General features: G+C 35.4%; 1 protein-coding gene across 1 annotated transcript in view; it reads left to right on the top strand.

Annotated features, from left to right (window-relative positions):
• Window positions 1-24,779, top strand: part of WDR70 (WD repeat domain 70) — a 136,267-nt gene that overhangs the window by 67,658 nt on the left and 43,830 nt on the right. Inside the window, exon 10 of the mRNA XM_055790511.1 lies at window positions 10,082-10,256. Within this exon, the coding sequence (XP_055646486.1) occupies window positions 10,082-10,256 (175 nt within the window). The remainder of the gene's footprint in view (window positions 1-10,081; window positions 10,257-24,779) is intronic.

Here is a 24,779-nt window from a genome sequence, read left to right as displayed (position 1 = left end):
TAAAAATTTCTGTAAACCAAAGTGCGTAGTTAAAATGTACAGCTGAATCAAACTTTGAATTATTTAGAATAAATTTTAAAATCAAAATACATTTAAGATTTACAATTTTCTCTCTTATGTTACTTATGTGTGTTAGATTGTTTTTGATAGCTAATGGAACTGCAGAAAAATAGCTGTAAGTGAGATTTGAGAAGGCAGCAAAAATGGTTAAAACTAATTGTCATGCATATAGGATCAGCTGAGGTGTTGCTTCACAGAACTTTTAATTGCTTGACTACAGTTTAATTCCAGTTGATTTTTCACTGGTTTAATGGAAAGTTCTGCTGAGTGTTAGTTCCAATCTAAGTTATTTATTGGAGCGTAGAAGAATCTGAGATCCAAATGAGCCTTAACTATTTTATACCCATGACTAATAAGCTTTTTAGAAAGGATCCTGTTTTCTTAGTGATTTACTCTTCCTGCTTTTGCAGTATCATGCAAGGCTGCTTTTGAGTTATTTCGGTTCATGCAGGTGACAGTAACTTGAACTGTTGAGATGTCCTTTACCAGAAGTCTTCCCCTTTGATCTTAATCAGATGTACCCCACAGGGAGGGTGATTACATCCCACTCTTATCTTTACTAAGTTGGAGGTGAGGTCTCAGTTGGTTGCCTTCCCACACCATTTGGAAAATGACACAAAATTGCACCTCCTTTTATTGTCACAGCTTTCAGAAGTAAATCACATAAATATTTGTAATTGACTTAATGTTCTGTATAGAAATAATAATATTAAAGTTAGATGTGCTGGAATAGTATATGAAGGACTTCTTGTGTGCAAAGTGCTACATAGTCTCAGGAAAATACCACTGATTGTTTTTTTTTAAATAGCACACATTGACATAGACTTCAAACTATTACTAATTCAAAAGCATATTGACTTTTCACAGAACTCAATATGCTTCATTAAAGGTGGACAGTTCTCGAACCTACTCTATAAATGGTTTTCAAAAGACTTGCTTTAGATACTTTGCTGATTTGAACTGGAGAAATAATTTGCTTTGCAGACATCCATGACTGCCAACATAATGACTGATGCAAAGAAAAACAACCTCTTTCTTCAGTCAGATTTGTATATGAAGACTTCATCCACAAGAAACAAAGCAAATTAGCTGTCAGTGCCACTGAAAAAGCAATTCAAAACTACTGTGCTTTATTTTCTCTTAATGCAGTTTCATTGCCCAAATGCTTATTACTAATGCAGTCAAATATATTCAGTAGTTGAGAGAAATATAGAAGGAAATACTTTAATATTTAAGGGAATACTGAGGGAGAAAGGCCTGTCGGGATTTGGGCACGATGCGCATGTGTTTTGCCTATGGAAAAAAGGTTTGGTTTTTTTTCCATAGGCCTACATTGGCCTGTGGAAGAGGTTTTGTCAGATAGACTGAATCCATTGTAACTACTTTGACTTAAACGTCAGAAGTTCTTCAGGGAAGAAACCATTGCAACCACACGTTTAAAACACCTGAATTATTTTTTATTAACCTATGAGGCCTGAAACTGCCCTTTTCAGTACAGTATATGCGTTTAATTTGAGGACTATTCTGTTAGTCTGAAGAGGCCTTTTTCTGTATCACTCTTTTGGGCATCTAAACAGTGTTCTGGGCTATGTTTGTGGGTTTTTGTTGTTATTTTGTGGGGATTTTTTAATGCCTCTGTGATTTGCCTTCCCATTTATTTTCTGTAGAATTTTAATGTATTTATGATAGTGCTCAGTGCAGTACATTTTCCTCTCAATAATATCTGAAGCTTTACTTAACATTATTTTCTTTGTATGTAATTTATTCTTGTGCATCGGTTCTTGAGGCTGTTTGGTTTGGTGGGAGGGTTTTGTTTGCCCCCCCCCGCCCCCTTCCCTCCACCTCTCTTACTCTTTCTGGTTGTATGGACTCACTTTTTTTAGATTTATTCTGTTTTTCTGTGTTCTGAGCAGCACTGAATGTAACATGTATGTGGAATCTTACTCCTCCTTCCTTAGAAGTATGCACTTTTACTAGCATAATAATTGTGTGCCTGCATACCCTTCATTACTGCTTTCTGTCCAGCAGTTAGCTTTTTCGGTCTTCCGTAATTAATATGTTTTTCACTTCCACATTCCTTCCAATAATACTACCTTTCCTGTCTCTTCTTCTGAGGTTGTAAGATTCCTCCCACAAAGCCTTCTGCTTTACTTATGTTCAGACGATTTAGTTTTGATGTGAGGAAAATTCTGAGCATTAGTAACTACACTGGAACTTTCCAATAACTGTTAATGGAAAAGACATATATCAATGTTGTTGGTTTGGGGTTTTGTAGCAAAATTTTCTGTCATTTACTTTACTTTTGTTGTTCTACCTTTCTGTATATGACTTATATTTTCATATGTTATACTGTCTTCCACGATAATGATTACATTCCAAGTAGATTGCTGGTATCCTCATTCATTAGTAAACATGATCTATTATATGTAGTGTGTTTTTTAGCTGGTTTTAATTATGTAAGAACACTTGATTTACAGATAATTATTTCAAGACCTATACATTTAGCAAAACAAATTATATATAAAAACCCAAATGTATTCTTTAGATATGATAAGAGCAAGTGTAGTTTTAAGTTCGAGGGTCTTTTTGAAAATCTGAAGAAGGCATACATAAAAATCATACTAAAAAGACAAAAATGTCCTGTAAAACTTTTAGGTCTCAGGTGAAACGCTGGTTTGAATTAAAGCATTCAGAATCTTTGAAGTTAAAGACTGGAGATAGTAAGGTATTTATCTGAATCTTGCATTGGGCAGTATAGTTCGGTGGGAATTCACAAGAGGAAAAAAAATCTAGAGCAGAATCTTGGAATTTCTTTTATGATCCATTTTGAAATCTTCCCATTTGTGTGTCTGGATGCTCTTTCTTGTGCTTTGAGTTAACAGCTGTTGTTGATAGTTGATAAATGTCAACTTTTACAATCTATGATTATTTTTTTTCCTGTGTTCTATTTTGTCATTTATCCTCTGCCAGTGTGATGTGCAGAATATGTCTGCTATAATCTTTGACTTTGAGAATGATGGGATTTTCAAGTTTGTCATTTTGATCAGCTGATTTGGAAGTACTTTGGGGGAATTTTTCAGATTTTGAAAGAATTAACAATGCACTGAAAAAAACCTTGTGCAAAATTCCACAGAATACTTTTTTCCCATCACTTTGTACAGGCCCTTAGAACGGAATAGCTGAAATAGATTGTGTAAGTCATGTGCAAGATCATGTACGAGATCTGCTTATTTAAAAGAATTATTGAAGAAACAGCCTTTTCACATTAGGTTGCTTTTTGTATTAGTTGTGTTTCCATCTCTGCTTATATTCTCCATGAGTACTCTTGCTGTAATGCAGAAACTGAAGCAAGGAAAAGATGCATAGATGATCCCCTTGTTCATCACTGCATGGTCAAGGGCCTAACTAATTGTACATATTGAAGAGATTATTTTTTACTATTGATAACGTTGAGGAAGGAAGGGTCTGGATGGCTGGATGTCTTAAGCAAATATTTCTAAATCTGGGTTCTGCTTGGATGGTATGTGTCAGTACTGAATTGGTAAGGTTTGTAGTATGTTGATTAGCAGCTTATTTCTAGAAAGTTTGTTGCTACTTTCAAGTTCTTAATCCTTTTGAAGAGTGCCTTTGTGTATGGTTAGCCTGATCAGTAGTTTAATCTGAGTAAACAAAAATTACTCAGTCTGGAAAGCCTTGTGAGCTTTGCATTTCAGTACAAATAGACTTCTTATGCCATGAATAAGAAGTTTTGTTGTCAAGTATGCTAATGTAATGTAAAGACAAGTCTTTACAACTGTCATTTTAACCTGAAAGGCGTTATATAGACATATTGGTGGGTGACTTTTTATGTCTGAATGCATCTGTTTGGCCAGTTCCTCAGCCAGAAGTGATTGTATGTCATAACTTGCTAGCATTTGCTGCTGCTACTGCTGTGTTTCTGTCATGAACATGCTACAAAGCTTACTTGAAAGCAGTCATGCCAAATCTGGCATGACATTATCGCTGTTATATTTTGTTCCTTGCTTTTATTCTTCTTACTCAGTCAGTCTCTTTCCATCTGTATCTTTTCCCTGACCTCCATTAAGAGTTCTGGTTCCTTAACCCAGTTAATACTCCTTCTTAGTTCTTTTCTGTCTTCTTTTCTAATTTAGTTTTTCTCCATGTTGTGGATATTGGCCAGCAGCAGGATTTTTACTTAGTAATTCGGAAAGTGTCCATGCTCTGTCAGACATGCTTATGTGTCATTTCAGTTTTGAGTTGGTTGCTCTTTTAATACATTTGGACTGGATAACAGGTGTAGTTCCGTGCCCGAATCTATTCCATGCTCCCTTCACCCCAGTAATTATAACTCAGCTGTAATTACCCAAATGGTGGTAATTTCTTCTATTGAAAAATGGCTATCAATTTCATTTGGAAATGTGGAAAAATACTGTTGCAGAGTTGCTTCAACCCATTTGCTTCATACCACATAAAAATGAATTTTGATGTTTTTGTTTCTTACTCTGGTAAAATGTTTTATCTGTTAAAGTTTTTGTTAGCTTTTTACATTTAGGGATTATTTAAGTAACAAAGAAGCTGAAGAATTGTGAATTACTAACTTGTATCTATTTTTGGCATTCCTTCCATAGTTATAATTTTACTTATGTTGGACGTGTCTTTTTATGTATTCTGGTTTAAATTATTTTAACTCTGTTCAGATGCTGGGAGTAGGTAGCTTATTTAGAAGTTTTTCTGCCAAACAAATATGGAAAGTTGCTCTGCATTTCTCCATCTGTTTGTGTGTACAATTTTTTTCAGTATCTGGCAGGTGATTCAACCTTCATTTGGACCCATGTGCTCAAAAGAAGAAGCCTATAACTTCTGCTGGAAGGGGGCAAAGAGAATATAGTAATGAAAGTTTTGTTGCTGACATAGTCTTGTACCCCCATATGCACGGAGTGCATCTCTAAGAGAACTTTTCGGCTTTTTCTTATGAATCCTCTTTACATATTCTGCTTTAGATAATTTTTGTCCATATTATACAAGCATCTTAATTTCATTCCTGTGTAGGTATGGTTGTTTAATCTCATAAAAAAGGATGAAAAAAATCTTACTTTAAGTTCGGTTGATTTTTTTATAAAGAGGCTTAATTTAACGCTTTTAAAAATGTGTTTTCTATTGCTGATAAGATGACTTGGAATTCTGTGCTCTGACAATAAATTCCATTGCAGCAGTATTTTTACAATTTTAAAGTATGTTACAGCTTTCCAAGGTAGCCTTTTTGGGCAACCTTATATTAGAAAGGTAGGCATTATATAATGTATTACAAAGATAAGCTTTATAGTAGAATTACTAGATATTAAGCCTGGTCTGTACTTTTGGCATTAATTTATGCTGTTGCTTTTTTGTGTTTTAAGTGTGATAAGAATAGACTTAATTATTAAGAGTAGACTTAATGTATTTATTCTATATTGAATGCCAGTAACATTCAGTATTGTGCAAGAGAGTTTTACAGCCAAGTAGAAACAGGAGATGGGACAGGCAGAGGAGCTTAGTGGAATCTGACAGGTCAGGTTTTTAATGTTTGGATTTTTTCACTCCTTGAATTTCAGCAGGTTGTATTAGAATAGTATCAGAATGGACAGTGGCTTGCTGAATCAAGATTTTGAGAAATTTTCTGTGCTTGCAGACTGGGAAATGCAGCTACATAAATACCTCTAATAATTTGTGTAATACAGCAGCATTATCAATAGTAAATTTTATTTAAAATTTTGACTTAGCAATAACATCATAAGGACATTGGAAAAAAGGGGAGAAAAAAAGAAAAAACATTTGTGGTGGAAAAAACCCAAAAACGCCCCCCACCCCCCAGTCGCAGTAATTAAATTAGTTGTTTGTTATGCGTCATTTAACTTCAGTGGTCAGGAAAATATCCACATTACCTTTCCAAAAGAACATTCCCATCCTTTTCTAAGTTGCTTTGAATTGCTCTTGGCAAATATAAGTACTTTACAAAATCTGTTTTGCAGATGTGCAATTCACCATTTAAGAAGTTTAAATTTAAACTTTTGTATGTGGAGCCTTTTTTGTGGAAGTTTTCTTTGAAAATAAATTTATGAAAGAGAAGTTAAAAATATTTATGTGGCTGTGTGTATCATTCAGTACATTAAAATCTGATGTGATGAAAGAATGACATTGTATGTTGTAGGGACAGTTTTAAAAAAATCCCTATGTGTTGTTCTTACTAAACAAACTTTAAGCATAGTTTCTTTTCAGGTGGAGAAGTGCTGCATTCAGGAAATGTTTTCCTTTTGTTTTCAGTGGAGTTCAAAAATATCTTGGTTATACCTATCAACAGATAATTACTAGTATTATATTTCTGCTAAATGCTGCAGCATAATGTGTAAAACAGTGTTATTCATTCACCCCACAATTACTTAGGCCTACGGAGATACTCTTAGTCAGAGGCTTTTTTGACAAAAATGAATCTTCTGGAATTGATCTGATTGATCCAGGGGTTAATTTTTTTGTTTCAACACGAACAACACTAGATTGGACCCAGAGTAGGTTAGGAATTGAAAATGGGACTTGTGTAATGCAGTTTCAATTATTTTTTTGTAATGTCTGAGGAGGAGGAAGAATCATTAAATGGTACAAAATTCTCTGTAGAAAACCGGAAGCATAATTCCAAATTATGCTCTCAGAGTTCATTGTGATATTGTACATTGAGTGTCAGTAGCAGAAGCGGAGAGAAAATACAAAAGCAGCCTTAGTTAGCATTTGTTTGCCATATTGCCAGTTTAAAGATATATTCCCTGTTGGTAGAATGTTTGGGTTTTGTGCTTCCTTTCTTGTTTACCCCTTTCCTTCTGACTAGAATGTGAGGAGTTAAAAAAAAAAATTATATATATGTATATATATATATATATATATATATATATAAAAAAGTTTTAGGTGTTGTGAGGGAAAGTGCCTGGAAAAAGGCCTCAATTAAGTTTTGAGTGTAAACAGCAAAGACAATGGGTGGAGGGTGTGTGTGTGTGTGGGAAGCATCGAAGTGCCTGCTGGAAGAAAAGACAAGATGTTTGTGTGGTTATTGATGGAGCATGGAGTGCAGAAGGGGAATGTCAGAACAAATTAGTCTGTGTCATACTCGGTGTGATGAAGGCCCTTAGGACAGGGTAGTGAAAGTATCTGTCTGAGGTCCTTCAGTGAAGGTACAGAACACACATAGTTTCTAGATGACTCCTAGTGTTTTGCTTGGTGGTGATTCAGTCAGAAACCATGGGCCAACTGATTCATGTGGTAAACTGAAATTTTGTCCGTGGTATTATAAGATGTGTTTGCAATATGGTGTCCATTTTTTAATGAAAAATTGAAATGTCCCCATAAAGAATAAAAACATTTAAAAGATCTGAGGTGAAAGAAGAGATTCAAGACCTCAGTCATAGCTTAAGACTTAAGGGCTGTCTGGGGATGATTAGTCAGATGGTAAGTAATATATAGACGATTTCTTATAAAATATTTAGTAGAAAAGTTTTTCAGTTAGATCCAATAGAGCAAGACAACAGCAAACATACATTTAGTTTAGGACATTAAGAAAACATTGAGGGGATGTTAAGCACACAGTATAGGTTATGTGGGCATTTTTATCAGGGCTTGTAATTCATGTGAGGGAGTGTGGCCAACTGCAGCAGAAGCAGCAGCTCAAGAAACTTGGATTTTTCACCTGGCCTGCTAAAACTAGAGTTGATTTAGGGCTTTTTATTTAAAAAAATGTTACTTCCTTCTCTGCAGTTGAAAGGTAAAATGAATAAGAAGGTTTGAACATGCTCTATAGTGTTGTGAAGTAATAGAGGTTTTGACAGGATATTGAGCCCTAAGAAGAGGTGACTGAAGACTTCAAAAAAGTTTTTTATGTGCCAGCAGAAATGAAGAATTAGGGTGATGAAGGATTCTCAGAGATTGTTTTTGGAATTGCAGCTGAGATGCTTGAGGCATCTTAGATAAAAAGGCAAACAGGGGGGACACAGGCTTTAAACTTCCATGCACTTAGCCATGTTACTAAGTACACTGTCTGAGAAGTGTGTATGCCAAGGCAGTCACGGGAAACTTGCGCTGTAGGAGAGGAAGCAGGAGACGGCTGTCGCAAAAGGAGGAAGAGAAGCTGGAGGCACAGTTGATTCAAATAAGAATCTGGAAGGATTTAATATTATGGGGGGAAAGGACTGAAAAAATCCCTCAAAATTTGACTAAATATCAGAATGGGAGCAAGTGTCAATATGTCTGTAGAAAGGTAGGAGACTGAGATGGTTATAGACAGCGTATGGACAGGAAAAGGGGAATCTCTGAGTCACATAATGGTTAAGGATGGAAGTAACCTCTGAAGATCGTCTAATCCAACCATCCTGTTCAAAGAAGGATCACCTAGGCACCTAGCACATGGCCATTTCCAGACAGGTTTTGAGTAACTGAGAAGGGCAACTCCATAACCTCACTGGGCAACCTGTTCCATAAAGCAGCATGGTTTTATTTACGTGACTGTAGAAAATGCATCATAATCTAATGTTTCATTTAAAATGAGAAAAGAACCAAAACCCCCAACAAAAACCCAAACCAGCCATCAGAACACCTGAATGTTTTATGCTAGAGCTTGAAATAGAGCAGTGAAGTGATGTGATGCCTTACAGATCAGAGATGTGAAGATTTTTAAAAATGAGACTGATTTTTTTTTACTTTATTTTGGACAGCTGGTGATTCATTCAGTTACTGATTTTGCATTACTATCATTAAATGTCTGATTAAATAACTCCTATGAGCTATTTCCAGCTCATTTTCTTGTGTGTTTTATCTTAGAATTATATATGTATGTCAGCTCTGTAGCCTGTCTGGTCTTGTAGCTCTGATGGAAGTTCCTAATGTTGTGCTCTGGTGTCTTGTCTTGTTCTGGAAAAATGGCAGCCGTTGTAAAAGAGGTATTTGCTTTGCTAGAGGCTAGTGAATTACATGCTGTTGGATCATAGGCAATGTTTGTATAGTCTAAACAAATGAGGTTGTCTTGAGAACTTAGCGGTTTTTTTCTTTCCAAATTAATGATCATCCTTCCTTTGCCAAATCCTGAAACTCTTTTCTGCATTAGATGCCAAAAGAGTTTTGAATTTTATCTGGAAAGTACTCAACATATTAAATGGACAGAAAACATTTGTATCTAAGACAGTTTAAAGAGTCCACCTGTATCTCAGTGTTTTAGTTCTCTCTCATTTGGATGTTTTTGTGTCTCTAAGAAACATTGAAGAGCCAGGCAGATATTTTTTTTCCATTAAAAAGAAAAAAGGAGGAATTTATTTTGCTAATAATGTGGGAAAAACTCAACTTGAAAAAACAGTATTACATAAGTGAGCTTTTGTGAAGGAACACTTTTACAACAGAACTCCTAAGACCTTCAGGATTACTGAAAGAGAGGTACAATAATGGAATTAATTCTTCAGACTTTATTTTAAAAAGGCACTTCAAAGAATAATTAGCTAGTCTGCAATACTGCCAGTTAAGAGCAGGTTTGTCTGTTGTGATGTCAGAACAATTAAGACAGTCTGCTGTGTTAATGAATTTTTATAAATGTTCATGCCTGTTTCCTGAAGTATTCATTCTTGTAAAGGATGGAATACTTTCATCTTCCTGATTTCCAGTGACAGTGGAGACTATGGAGTACCTGCATATTAACCTTCGGTTGTTTGTCTAGTTGTAAATAATTTTAGGTATTTACACAAGAGCTTGGGAAGAACAGATTTTATTATTTTTTTAATTTATTTTTTTAACCTTCACACATATACTAGTGAATATGATGAGTCTTACTTGGAAAGTTACCATGTTAGTTTCATGACTGCCATTCGATACCTTAAAGGCTATTTTGCCTTTACAACTTCATTTGAACAATATTATGTGCCATTTGTGCTGAAAAAGGTGTTTGAATGTGTCATAAGAAAAATTGTTTTACATGTATTAACTTTATCTAAAACAACTCTTTATTTAAACTTTTTTCCAGAACTGTGAGGACATGGGATGTTAACAATGAAAAAAAGCACAAAAACGTATTTAAACCACGATCAGTTCAAGGTAAACGGGTGATCCCTACAACTTGCACATACAGCAGAGATGGTAAACTTATTGCAGCTGGCTGTCAAGATGGCTCCATCCAGATCTGGGATAGGAATATGAGTGTAAGTCAAGTATCTGATAACAATATATGCTTCCAATAGATCAAGCGCTGAATGCTGAAGCTGATAAAATCAGTTTGTTACTTCTATACTTATATTTTACACACACACCCACACCCCCTCCGCGCAAACTAAATAACTCATAGGCAAAATTTAATATTTTTTCTGCCTCTCTACAACTGATCATTCAGCGTGCTGCTAATTCAGTTCAAAACACTGAGGAAATTCTTAGATGTTGTTGTTTGGTTTTTTTTTTAAAAAAAGTTGGCCACATACCTGTATTTAGAATATTGTTCATTTAGGATGTGGTGCTTGTGAAAAAATTTGTAATTGCTGGTTGGTTCTTATGTAATTAAAAAATGTATGCTTCCATATTTCATTTGACATATTGAATACATTAAGCAGTAAGTCATGAAACTTCATACTGAAATCAGTTATTCATCCAGATAATAAGCAGAGGAGAGCATCCAAGTGGGTGAGGATAAGTGTAATGCTACACATTAAATGCCAAATGATGTTACATTGTCCAACGTGAAAACTAATACTGAGGCAGATTTGAAAAAATTATCTAAATGCAGTGTGGTCAGAAAGAGGCAGAATGGGAACTATTTCAAATTTTTTGAAATTATGGAATAAACTCTTAATTTCTTTTGTTCATGTTGAACCTAAAAGTGAATTTCAACTAGTTATGATCCTGACAAAGAATATGTGCAATTCTTGCTACTACTTTATAATTTGAAGTTTACAGCAATCAGGGCTCCCTATTGCTTAGTGTAGTATATTTTACAAAAGAGTCCAATGCCAAGAGTTTGCAATGTTGAGTGCAAATTCACCAGGCAAAGCTTTACTGCTTTTAAAATTAATCATCCTAATAATCATACGTATTTTCTTTATGCCCATCTTACACAAAGAATCGATGTCCAATCCTTTTCACTTCAGTGCTTCAATGGGATAAGTACTTATGGCGTGCATAGGAGAAGATGAGGTTAGGGTCAATTCTTTTGGAAACTAAAGTGAGATTACAGAGGAAATGGGAGGGGTGTGGGGCAGGGCGGAAGGGTCCTTTGAGTCAAGCTGACATCATAAATCTTTGAAAGCTGTGCAATTCCAATAGGATAGCTTTGGGGAAATAATACTGAACTAATACAAGTTACGTTAGTCTGTTCAACCTCATCAAAACATTTGATTTTAAAAAGGAAAACAGGCAATTTAGGGAACTTTTCATGAAGATTGAATAAAATTTTATTGCTGGAGGCAAGAGGAAATCTATAGATATAAAAGGAGAAGAAAGCCTGTTGATCATATTGAAAGTACAGCCTGTATTTTGGGATTGTCATCTATTTTTATTTCTGTTTTTATTTCCACTATAAACTCAGTAAAACTTCCTAATGGCATGAAGCATGAGAATTCATCCGAAGTGTAAACTTATTCTAACAGAATAATAAATTTTTCAGAGGCTGGCTTTCATCACCTGTGTATGTTGTTTATTTTAACATATACAGTATTGAAATATTAAGCTTTCTGGTGTAGTTTCAACAATAGTGCTCTTGGTAGTCTGCTTTTTCATGTGCTTTTCCTTTTGAAGTTTTGTATGTCTATAAGATGACATATTGCAATGCTGATTGAATGCAGTTTAAGGCGATTATGAGTAATTTAAAGATATGTCCTGTGCATCTTAGCAGTTTCCAACTCATGACCCCTGTATAACAACACAAGACTAAAGTGATTTCCTGGTGGAAATGAAGTTGGTAGTGTCCTTGAATTTGCAATTTTAAAGCCTGAAGAATTTTTGTCTTTGCTTTTGTTGGTGTCATTAAGAAATACACATGATTTTTGTGTAAAGGAGCAGTGCAAATCGTTTTTAGTGGCATTTTTATTTAAAACTGCTGCTACCCTTAGGCAATCTCTGTGTATAGTTAAAACCAGGCATTTCAAAAGGTATCTTGATGAAATAATTTAAAAAAGAAAAAGCCTTCATCTTGCATTTGGAGGTTGAGGAGGGATAAGAACAAAAAATTAAAAAAGGAACATGTGTTCAAAGTAGGATTTAGAAAGGGGAGGGTGGGGTTGACACGTGCATGGGAATCATGAAGGCATATACTGGCCTGACAGGATGCAGAGATGCTTGCCAAGGTGAACAAAAAAATGCTAAGTCATGACAAAGCAGTGCAGTTCTGGGGATATGATCTGTAGGTGACACAGGAAGATGGGTAAAGCTGTGGAGAATCAAGATGTGAGGGTAAAGCTGCCTAAAGAAATATACAGTAGTTATATTAACTTCCGATTTGTGAACAAGAAATTTTTTAATTCCCATCCAGCAAGTATTATTTGACTTCGTTGAAACAAGCATAGATCTATATACACAGGTTTTGCTGTACTACAGTACACCTCTGTTTCAAGTCAAAATAAAGAGAGCATTTGTGGTTAACTGTAGAAGGCCGTATTGCATCTGTAACAAAAATCACTACTGCTAGAAAGCAGAAAATGTTGCTGTAATTTCTTATGCTTGATCAGTTAGGAATGATTCTGGCATCATTATTTTACACAATGAATTTGGCACATATGCAGCAGGAAGGAGGACTGATTCAGGAAGGTGTTTGAAGTTAACTGTAACTTATTGGATCAGCTCTGGCAGTCAACTAAGGGCCTGTTTTGACTGTGTGAATTCGTATTTGCGTTTAAGCAATAATATAAATGACATTTCAACCCTGTTGAATGCCTATACTGCTGTTCCTGCATGTGATGGTAACGGCACAAAGCCAGTGGCTCACACTACGTACTACTGTAGTCCCTGTTATCCGGGTGTCTGTGAAGGCTTTTAGACACATTTATGTTTGACAGTAAAAATTCCTGTCAAACCCATCCCACTTCACAGAGGGGGAAGTTTCTCTTTGCTTCAGTGGTAATGTAAAGCCCCTGCTATCCTGCAGGAGAAGGGTTATGAACACAGCAGTACCAAGTGCAGAAGTGGGTACCGCGATAGGAAAGAGGGTCTGGTAATGCCCTTTCCTAGAGCAAAAGGGGCACTTGCCAGACAGAGGCTGCCATGCAGGTAGGAAGCCACTCTTTGGGGGTTCACTAAGACTGTACCACTTGACAAGGTGGCAGAAGCTCCCTGACGAAGCTCCCACGTCCCTATAGCCACAGTTTCTTACTGCTGATTATAGTTTTATTATTCTCTGCTCCATATGACTTGCTAACTTTACACCTGGCATAAGTATGATTCTTACAGTGTCTGTCAAAGGACAAACAAGTTGAAAATCAACTTGTGTGGTGATGTCCCGATCACCACTGTGGTGTCACTTGTTTGCTGCCTGTTAGTGTAGGACTTGGTCCACAATGGTGTGACTTAATAATTCTTTGAGAATTTTTTTTATTCAAAGGGAAACAAGATATTTTCTATGCCATGTTTTGTCACTGCTGCTGAAGTCAAGGTAGTAGTTTGTAGTAAGTTAGCGTTGAGTTAGTTGTTTTCTCCAAGCCACTTAGAGCCACCTCAGTACCTGCTTTTTTTTTCAGTTTCTGTTGTGCCTAGGGAGTGATTCTGGTGTGTGATCAGTTCCCTTCTTTAGTTCTGACTAGTAATGCACACCATGAGTGTTTCATTCAGTTTTCTGCCTCCACTGTTTTTTTGGTGCAGTTCCAGATCTCCCAGCTGTATGTAGTGAGAGGAAAAACACTTCTGTAACTTTTGGATTAAGACTTTCTTTTGTCTTCATGACGCTGAGACTTTAATGTGCTAATGCTGAAATTAGCCAAATGCATTCTGCCTTTGCCTTGCCTTCCTCCAGACTTCCTCAGCACAATTGTGATCCATTATAATCACCTGCCTCAGAGGATTTTTTTTGTTTTGTCAAAAATCTGTGTTATTTTCTCACGTATGTTATTTTGTCAGTGCATGGTTTTTCTTTAAGGTTCACATACATGTGCATTTACAGTGAACATTAGCAGAACAATCTGTCAGCGTGTTTCAAATATCAGGAACACTGTCAGCTTGGCTTCAAAGGACATAAAAAATAACTTCCTTCAAACTTCCAATGAATAGTGGAAACACTAGCGTGAAATAGTTGATCATTACATAGCATATTAAAACTCTCTCAATTTAAATGTTCTTAGATGTGTTTAAGTGTCTGGCAAATATGGAGAGTTGGAGAACATTAGTGCTCAAAATAAGACAAGACCTTGAAAACTATTGATGCACAGGACACTGCAGTAAACCCACTGGATTTACTTGCAGTTCAAAAAGGTTAAAATTCCTCGTCTTGCCTGTGATTGCCCATTCATAGTTTTTGCAAGACCAATAGTAATACATATTGCTAAACAAGCTGATCTGTGGAGCTAGTTTTTAGTATGAAGAATGAAGTGTGTCTTGCCATCAGTAAACCTCTGTCCTGCCCAGTTTTCATGTGTAGAAATGGGAGTATCTCATTCATAGAGATATGGAAAGACTGAAGTAATTTTTGTAAAGACTGTTGGTACACTTGATGTGTAGGTTAAATATGTATTGTGAGTTAAAATTGACAGAAATCTTTTAATGAACAAAAAAAGCTCCCCTCATTTTTCACACTAAACAGGAAAAGATCAAGATGTTTTCCATTGATTACAAATGGGATTTATTAAGGTGAAAAAGCTAAACTTCTTAGCCATTCTAGTCTTTCAAACCACCTGGCGAGGCTATCTGTTATGTGGTTGGGTTTTTTTTTTTTTCTCCAGCTTTTCCTGGGTGCATTCAGGCCAGGACTGCATCAACATCATTTCTGCATGTGGCAACCTGAATATTTTTTTTTTTTCACACTTCTTTTCACATATTTTATGCTATATCATTGCAGCTGAAGTCCAAATATTTTGATAAGGATGTTGGGGAGGCAGAGCTTGTAAGGAGTGGTGATGTCTTTTCAACACCTTTAAGAAAACAGCTTGTACCCTCAAAATCTTGTCTGTGGTTGTTTTTTTTAATGTGTGTTTTGTTTTGTTTTTTGGGTTTTTTTGTAGCTAAATCTTGTATTTAAATTGGGTCTATTTATAAACCTGGAGTAATTTTTATAAGCTTTTACCTAACTAATGCCTGAATTGTAAGTAGCAAAGAATTAGCTTTGGTAGATATATCTGTAATAACTGTATCTTTTTACGTAGTGTAAATATGAGAAGGGAAGATGCAATGATTTATGGTTCTCAATTTAATTCTCATTAAACACAAGTTGATTCAGTGCTCAGGGAAGATTTTTAAAAGCTAGCAATTAACTTCCATTTTTTTACTTTCTTGGTTCATAAAAGACCTAGTGGTATGCTTAACTCCATTTTTCAGCGATTTCCTGCTCAAAGGTTAGCATCTTGTACAGTGTTTCTGAACTACTTATTAAAGCTTTGCTAGTGTTTTCTTTTTTCCTTGTCTTAAAACCTTAGTTGGATTGTAAATTGCTAGAATAATTTATCTATTTAGATCAGTTTTAAATTACTTAGCTAAAGCTCAAAGTGATTTTACAGAACTTAAAATGCACAGTAATAATGACATCCAACACTATATTAATATACTGCCCACATGTATATCCCCAGAAGTGGTGTGATGAAGCGGTAATCCCAGTAACCTGTTTTCCACATGCCCTTAAGCCACCCTGGCCTCAAAATATAAGGGGAGGAAAAGTGGGATGTCGCAATATGCACTGAAATTAAGCAGATCTAAGCTCTGTACATTTTAATTAGAAATACTCATGTTAAAAGTATTTTCCAAATAATTGCATGATTTATAGATGTAAGATGTATACATTTCTATATAAATATAATGTAATACAATTCTATATTTAGTGATTGTTTACTTTGAGAGGGTTTTTGTAAGCTTTAGTTTTGTGGCATACAGTATGAAGTTTTCAGGTAGGGTTTTCAGAGATGAAAAGTTTTACAATAATTGGAGCCATTTTGTATAAATACTGAACAGCTAAGGACAGAGATTTAGATAATGCAAAAAGGTCATGTAAGATACCTTTTTGGGGGGGTCTAAATAGGGTGACTTTTGTTTTGGAATGGGAATCCAAGCTCAGATCTTACTTGGAATTTTTTTTGGTAAACTTTATTTTGCTGTTTTTGATGCTGCCAAGCGAGAGTGATGAGAACTAGTAGTAAGACCTGAGACTTGCTGTAAATATTTTCTCCATTAATTGGAAGGCCTTTTGAGGGGATTTAAACCCATACTTTGGGAAGTTGAGACTGTTGGAGCTTTACAGTTACAGGATGCTTTTTGCATATGCTGACATGCAAAAGACAGCTCTCAGTAATAAATTCTTGAAGTGTATTTATGTCTGCTTAAAGAAAGCTTTACTAGTGTGCGTATGCCTTTGTAGATACAGTACTTACCAGGCAAAGATCATAGTGTGTCTTTGGCCTCTGGTCTACCATGGCATTCCAGGATTATGCTTTTTTCACACCAGCTAGATTTTATTCATTATTTTGGCCGTGGAATATTCACTTGTCTATTTGGATATTTTGTCTTGGTTTTGCTTATATAGAATTTGGGGTTTATACTGATACCTTCACAGCATTAAAATTATTCTGGTGAAATGTCAATATTTAATAGAAACAATTTACAGCAACTATTCTTAAATTTGCTGAGTATCACTATTACAGCTAAACAGCAGGGAAATCTTCCAGTTTCCCCCAAGTATGTAACATGCTTTGTGCTTTGAAGAGGGCAGTCTGGCTACATCTGGACATTTCTTATATAAATACAAGATGAAGGAAATCCAAATATACTATATTCCCCTTTCAAACTTAAGGTAAGTTTTCCATATCCATAATATCCCACCCTTTCATTCCATATGTGTATGTGCCAGACCTCTGCTCCAGAAACTGGAAATCACACACAAGCTTGCCAGCAGCAAATATTAACAGATTCGTATATTATTCCTCTTTGTATATGTCTCGTTTAGCCAGTACATCGCTATCTATACCCTGAAGCTAGCTGCACTAAAGAATCTGACAATCATATGCTAAGATAAAATGTGCCCTGTTGTATTTCTAAGTGCATTTCTCTCTTATGTAATAAACAGTTTATAGTTAAGAACTATCTAGATGTTTGCACTATCTAATATAGTGATGAAAGGCAATTCTAAATCTTGCAGTCTGTCACACCCTGGTGAAAAGAGCATAAAGGATTTTACTTTGCATTCATGTATGGTTAACGAAAAAGGCTTATCCCACAAGGATTATATATCTTTCTGTGATTTACTATTTAGAAAAAGAACAGTAAAGGTTACAGAAATCATTTTAAAATGACAATTTGAGGAGAAAATCATAGGCATTGTAGCAACATGATTGGCTTTATTAATATTGCAGTGTTACAGAAATAGATAAAATGGTGAAAAATACTGAAAGAGAAATAGAAGAGCCTTTTTGAGCTAGCATTGTTACTTTAGAGGAAGTTTTCCTTTTATGCAGAGGCAAAAAGTTAAGAAGTACAGATACTAAGTTTAGTTCTAACAAGAGGTGAGCACCAGAGTGGTCTGACTTATCAGAAGAATAGTTTTTAGATACTGTAGTCTATTCACTGCTCAAGCAAGCTGAACACTTCATTGGTCTAGAGCCTGATAGGTTTTGTAAATTACAGACAGAATTTGTTTTAGTACTTGGTGTGTGTATTGGGAAGCTAACTTTACATCCAGATGCTTCTTACTGTGCACACTGGTATGTCACTATTTCTTGAAGTTAGTGAGGAGAGGAATAGCCAGTTTATACTGTGAATTTTGTAAAACAGTGAAAAGTGTATTTCTGTACAACTCTTGGTCATTAGGCTTGTTTTATTAGAGAAGTCTAAAATGCTCATATTTTTAAATACTTACAAAGGAAAGCTGTTACAGCTTCATCAAGTGGATTTATTTAAGGACAAAAAGGGTAGGAAATAATGACTTCTGATCTGTGGAGCATAGTGAGTGAAGATGAGGTACTTTCTGTCTACATAGGCTTGCTCTGTCTCTTGTCTTAATTTATGGGCCCTTTGCCCCCTTCCAGCTTCATATTTGCATGTTTCTCTTGCAGACTTCACTTTTCTCACCAATTCATAACTTCTAGAAAGCTTTCTATTTTGGGGTATTCATAAAGAATAATGTGAAGTGAATTTTAGAAAATAGTGTCCCAAGAGCTAGCTGGATTGTTTTTTTAGGTTCAGGTCTTTTTTAATTGAAAAGGAAATTAAAAGTAGGGGGGGTAAATGAAATCATCATTTCAGACAATATAAATCTCAAAACTAAAAAAAAAAAAATGATTGGGATTTTTTTGACTTCTGAAATAAATTAAGAAGGGAAATATAAAATATTTCTCATTACTACTGTATGGTAAACTTTGCTTTACTTTTTTATTTTTTCTGTTTTCATTTTAAATATTACCAATTTTCTGACCCTTCCAGAAGTCTAATGTAAAAATGGGTAACAGTTCTTTCTGTTGAAGAGTTGTGGGATTTTCATGTATTCTTGTGTCACTGACCACTATCAGGAAGTGGATACTGGCCTAGGAAACCAGTAGTTTAATGTTGTGCAGTGCTTGTGCGTAATCTTTTCCATAATTGTTTAATGTAGAAGAAATAAACTTGCCAGAGAGAAACAGAGAGAGTAGTATTTTAATTTTTTTAGTTCATTTGAATGATTTGTTTTGATATGTGATCAGTTTTATGACATGAAGAAATATACTGATATTTTAATACAAAGGTATTCCCCATGAATCTGTTAGAAATAGAGAAGCTAAAAAAAAAAAAATTATAGTGAAGCATAGCTTTTGTGTGTAACATTAGGTTACGTGCATTTGACTCAGAGGAAGCCTGATGAAGAACAAACTATTTCTGCATAAAGAACAATTGTTTCATGACTGTGTCCATTAAATGGTGCACTTCTGTGAGGATGCAGTTCTAGATCTGAAATAGCTGGCCATACTGCACTACAGACTGCCCTCAGTTTCTAAAGAATATCTTGTAAGTTTAGTTAAAGTTAATTATAGAAAGTTTGCATGGCATTTCTAGAAAATTCATTATCAGATTATAAATCAGTTATTTTTGTGTCCACGTTTATCAGTGAGAAGATAAACTGCACTACTACACCATCTTTTGGCAGCAGGTACAGAATTAAACTAACCACATGAAATTAAAAGTATAGTTTTTGTAAGACAGCCTTCAGTTAGCAAGTTTCTTTCAACTCTAGATATAAAGCTCATAATTAAAACCTGATTGAATATATGTGAGGATTTCTTTATGAATAAGTAAAACTTCTTCCAGTGCAAAATATTTAAAAGTAAAGAGTTTTTTTCATGATCTCCCTGTTTCCTAAGGTTTGTTTTCAACAGATGTTAGTGCTAAACAGTTAGCAGAGAGAGTGGTGAAATAGGTGAACCATTGTCCAGCTGTGTTTTATTTAATGTATGACTGCAGTGATACTACACAGACTGAAATCAGATACATCCGTGGAACAGCTGCCTTCCTTGAATCAAGTTCTAAATTTCTCATGAGATAGAGAACTAGATTTGGAGTCGGATATGACTACCTATATATTTCACACGTTATGCATAAATGCATATATAGTATGTCTCTATGTGTCTTAAGTATGCCCGCAAACTTATGAAATTCTAGTTTAATTGAATATCTGAATTTTGTGTAATAATTCTAAGATCTAGTAATGTAAACAAGGTAGTCTTGGGTAATTCAATTTATGTAATTTTCTTTCAGGTTAAGCAAATGTGTGGAGTTTTAAGAAAATGCCTTTATGGCATTCACTTTTTACTGTGCTTACATGTCACTTCCAGATTTGGCTTGTGACTGTTTTGTGCTCAAAGCAGTCACCTGTAATCAGCACTAATAATTTTCGGTGTAATGCGTTTTATTGAGGCTGGGATAGGATGGCCACGTTGGAAAGTACTGTGCTATTTTACAAACAGAGTGAAACATTTTGAAAATTTCCAGTTTATTGTATAATCATAGACCACTTTTTTAATGGATGCTAAGAGCTCCTGATGAATGTAGCTGCCGTGATCAGCAGGTACCCTGGTAAGAGCACATAAGTGGCACTGTGTGCTCACTCCTGGACCTGTTTCATTGGCCTCACCAGTATTCAGGTCTGTGGTAGCGTTTGGAGAGTAACTTGAGCCCCAACACAGAATTGAGGCTGTATGCAGACTTCATCTTGTGGAGGTCACCAGAGTATACTGCTGCAGAGTATACCTTTACAGAGGCTGTTTCACTAGTGCTTGCAAAAGCACAACTAGTACAGGTAGTATGTTCCTGCCCTTGTAATGGGGGCACCAGCTTATATTCAAGACCACCTTCAAGAGCCTGCGTGATTTTTTCAGAAGTAGGGACACCTGTTCTAGTCAGCGGAAAGCATTGCATTGCCAGCCATTGGCTTGTCACTTGTTGCAAATGCCTGGTTGGTTTTGATATTTGATGTGCCAGACTGGGTAGGTGTTGACAGGGTGTAGGAATGGTTTCTGTACTCCAGACAGGTCACTGTGTTTTCTTGACTGTTGCATTGAGGTAGCAGAACAAGGCAGAGCTGTGTGTCTGCATGTATAAAACAAACTTCAGTTTTGATTATTTCCCTTCCAGAAAACAAATGTGGTTATGTCAGAAAATGAATGCTTTAGTGTCAAGTTGTTAAGAGGTTAAATAATAATAAACAATAAACAATAGCAAGGCAGTGTGCAGACTCATTTGCTATTTGTCTCCTTTTTTTTGGTGTAATTTTTAAATGATAGTTTACTGTGTGTCCATATGTGTTAAGGAAAAGGGAGCAGTGGTTTGTTGGTTTGACTTTGTTTTATTTTATGAGAAAAACACAGATGTGCTTGAGGATTAAGTGAATGATCTGTAGTTGCTATTATTGGAAGAATATATATTTAAGTCATTGGTAAAGTACAGCTGTTAAAGATGACAAAATGAGGCAACGGTGGACCCTAAAAGTAAAGAACCATTATCAAGGAAACAAAGAGGGAAAAGACATCAAGGTAATAATGCTGGCAATGGGTTATTGATTGGATTTATTACAGTGTGTTTTATAATATGTGACAGAAAGGAGATGACACATTGTGATACACAAACCAACATTTTTCTTACGGTGAATGGTTAAAAGAGGTTAGGTGTTCCAGGGAAATTGAGGAGTGATGGCATCCAGGTAAGAAAATCAGAAACAGCTTTCATCGTGTTGAATTTAAGTTGCCAGTGGAACATTCACAAAGTGATGTCAAGATGAGCTAAGATGTTGAGCAGACAGAGAATGATGCATCTTTTCTTGGAAGGTAGTTTAATGGCATGAAAAGATGGGTAGTCATGGTTCTGAATAAGGTTCTTAAAACTATATTTTAGAGTGACAAGCTGAGTGACCAAGGGGATTGAGTAATAGTAAATAGCCAGTGAAACGGAGGCAGAGAGTATCACACACTGGAGGAATACTAAAGAAGGGAGCCAGCACGCAGAAGGTTTACTTCTATATCTCCAGTATCTTCAGGAGGTACTGGACCTCATAAAACAATGAAGAAGGGGAGCAGAAAATTGGGACTTTTTTTCCAAGGCTGGTTGGGGTAGTAGTGTTGTTGGATTTGTCAGGGATAAATCTGTTGAGACTCAGGAGGGGATTTAAGTGGGATTGACAAGGAATGAAGATGGAGGAGAAGGATGAAAAGGCCAAAGTGTGAAAAAGAGTAATGGAGAGAGAAAAGAAACCTGGAGCTATCTGGTGAAAACTGGATAATCCAAATGAGATTTTTTGAGATACAACTTTCACAAAGAGCAATCCATGTTATCTCCGTATGCTCTGAAGATGCCACTGCTGATGGAGAATAAATACAAAGTTGCCAGGGACGAGTGTGAAATATTGTGCTGAAACAAAACTAGAAGGCTAGGGTGAGAAAATGGAAGGAATTTTTTTGTTGAATGGGGAAGATTTTTGTGCATGCTAGTGGTGAAACAGAATTGTAGTGAGGAGGGGGTGCTACAGATCGTCATAAAAAAGTGGGAAAAGGAAGTGAAAAGACAGTTTTGACGGAACATTAACAGTTGAGGAGAAGGCTAATTGCCAGAAAAAGATTCTGTACTCCTCAGAGACAAATTGGTGTGAAGATTCTGCAGCCTGTTTGAGGGAATCTTGGATATTAATTAGGACATTTTACATTACCATAGCTTTAATAATCAGATTATTATTTATATGAAATGAGACATAAGGGATTAAGTCATCTAAGGACGTTAATTCCAAACAAAGGAATTTTCTCATATTTAAGCAGTAATCTGGTTTTAGTATCTATTAAAAAAGAAAAGTAATTTCAGAAGTGATCCGTGTTTGAAATCTGTTCAGGAATCTCACTGTGGAATAGCCAGCCATATTTTTCTAAAAGATGTTACAAGTTTTTTCAGTCTACCTAATGATTAGGTACTTGACTACTGGTCTGTAGGCTAGCTTGGAAACTTGATACTACAGGGTGTTGTGCAGTGTGGGTGGATAAATGTACAGTGTTTTTTAAAGTGGAAACTTTCATTTTCAAGTCATTTAAATATTAGTGTCAGAAATCATATATAATTATACCAGAGCCTTATCTTGCAGAAACAGTGAAATCTTGGTTTGAAATTTAACTGACTTTACAAAGTATCTTTAATCATGAAAGATCGTAAGCATTTTTTTGAGGTTGTAGTTGATGCTACCACAAAACCTGAACTCCAGAGTTATGTAAGACAGTATGTTGTTCTGACCTAAGTGCTGGATGAATTCAAATGCTCTATTTAGCTGTAATTTGTTGTATTTGAACAAAACCACATTTTGGCACAAGAGCTTTTAACAGCTGTATATTGTACACATGGAAACAGTGATTAACACTCTTAATATTTTACTTGTAAAAGCTGTACATTTGCTATCTGTAACTTGGGGTTTACAGATTCTGAAGCTAAGTGGGAACTTACTACTTTTCCCTGTGGAACACTGTGTTCAGTTAGTATAAACTACTTACAGGAAACAATTGTTGAAAATTTTTTTGCGCTTTGCCAGTGTTTTGGTTACAAATATGTAGGGTTTTTTATTTGCTTGCTTATTTAGCTAGCCAGTTGTATTAAAGAACTTTGAGGAAAAAAAGCAACATCAAAGAAGTAATCGTGAAACTGAGATAGGAATATTGCTCGAAGAGAAAGTTTGCTTGAGTTTCCGTTGTTTCCCCTGCCAGCTTCTTACTTTTACATCTTACTCATACATAACTCTGGAGCCTAATCCTGAAGTTGATGAACTCATCAGGTGAAATTCTGAGCTAAAGGTAATTGAAATTGAGGGTATTAGCATCTCTGTGTCTGGAAGATTAATAGCAGCATATCTTTGGTTATTAAAAAAATGCATATCCCCCCCCCAATCTGCAAGTGCCAGGTGACCTGTAACAGACGTTTTCTTTAACTTCTGAAAGCCAGCTTCTCTGAACAGCTTACTTTGCTGCATGATAATGGCATTTTTTGCTTTCCAGTGCTTTAAAAAAATTTTCAAATATGTTTAGTCCTTGAAAATCAGTGTTAAGTATATTGAGCTAATAGTCTCAGCCAGTTTATGCAACATTGTAAACCACTGAGGCTCTACGTTAAGAATGCTGATATTGTCACCAAAATACTTTGTGGCAAAATACCACTTACCCTTTTAAACTTCAGTTTTCCACCCAAATAAATAAAATCAAATCCTTTTTTAAAATCAAAATTAAAAAGATATTATTTTAATTAATAAGCAGAGAAAATGGAGCACAATGGCTTGCAATACATTTTTGTTGGAAAAATCAAATAATGTATAAGAAATAATAGCTCATTATATGTTACAGGAAGTTCAGTGAAAGTGACTCTTCATTTCTTACAGAAATAGACCCATCTTGTTGGAATATACATGTCCTAGCTCCTTTTTTGAACAAGTAAATTTATTATACAGCCATCTTAGATAACTTACTGCAAACTACACCTTTTTTGGCTCAAGTGTTACTGAACCAGAAATATTAGCTTTATGTGAATTTCTATATATTTTGGTTATATTTCACTATTCACACTGTATCGTTGTAAGATCAATAAAATGGGTCTTAAGCTGAACTTAACTGAAGACTGAAAGGATACGAGAAATTACATTGAATTATGGTAGGAATAACTTTGCGGTAGTTGCTTTTTAAAGACATATAACTTCTTTATAATTTTTCTGTTTATATTTTTGCTTGTTTATTACCAAGAGGGAAAAGGGTACTTCTAATTGATATGAAGCATCTGATGTTTGCATAGGTGAATTTGAAGCAATCTGTGGACTTTCAGTGGGATTCCAGTATATCTTAACTAAACTTCTAATGAAATTTTTACAGAATAACATTGATCAAATGTCATTCTTTTCTGGAAGGCAAAGGAACCTCCAGCAGCTGGGCAAGTCTAAATGATTATTTGTGAAAAAGTCAAAATTATGGGGTTTTTTGTTTGTTTGTTTACAGAAGCCATATTTATGATAGTAAAAAGGAAAATCATACATTTGCTAGGTTAGCACAGGATGGGTTAGAGAAGTTATGAAAAGATAC

This window comes from Falco peregrinus, chromosome Z (assembly GCF_023634155.1).
Source record: "Falco peregrinus isolate bFalPer1 chromosome Z, bFalPer1.pri, whole genome shotgun sequence".
In the NCBI taxonomy this organism is placed as follows: Eukaryota; Metazoa; Chordata; class Aves; order Falconiformes; family Falconidae; genus Falco; species Falco peregrinus.
Note: the sequence above shows the minus strand (reverse complement) of the source record. Positions and strands in the feature narration are given on the sequence as shown.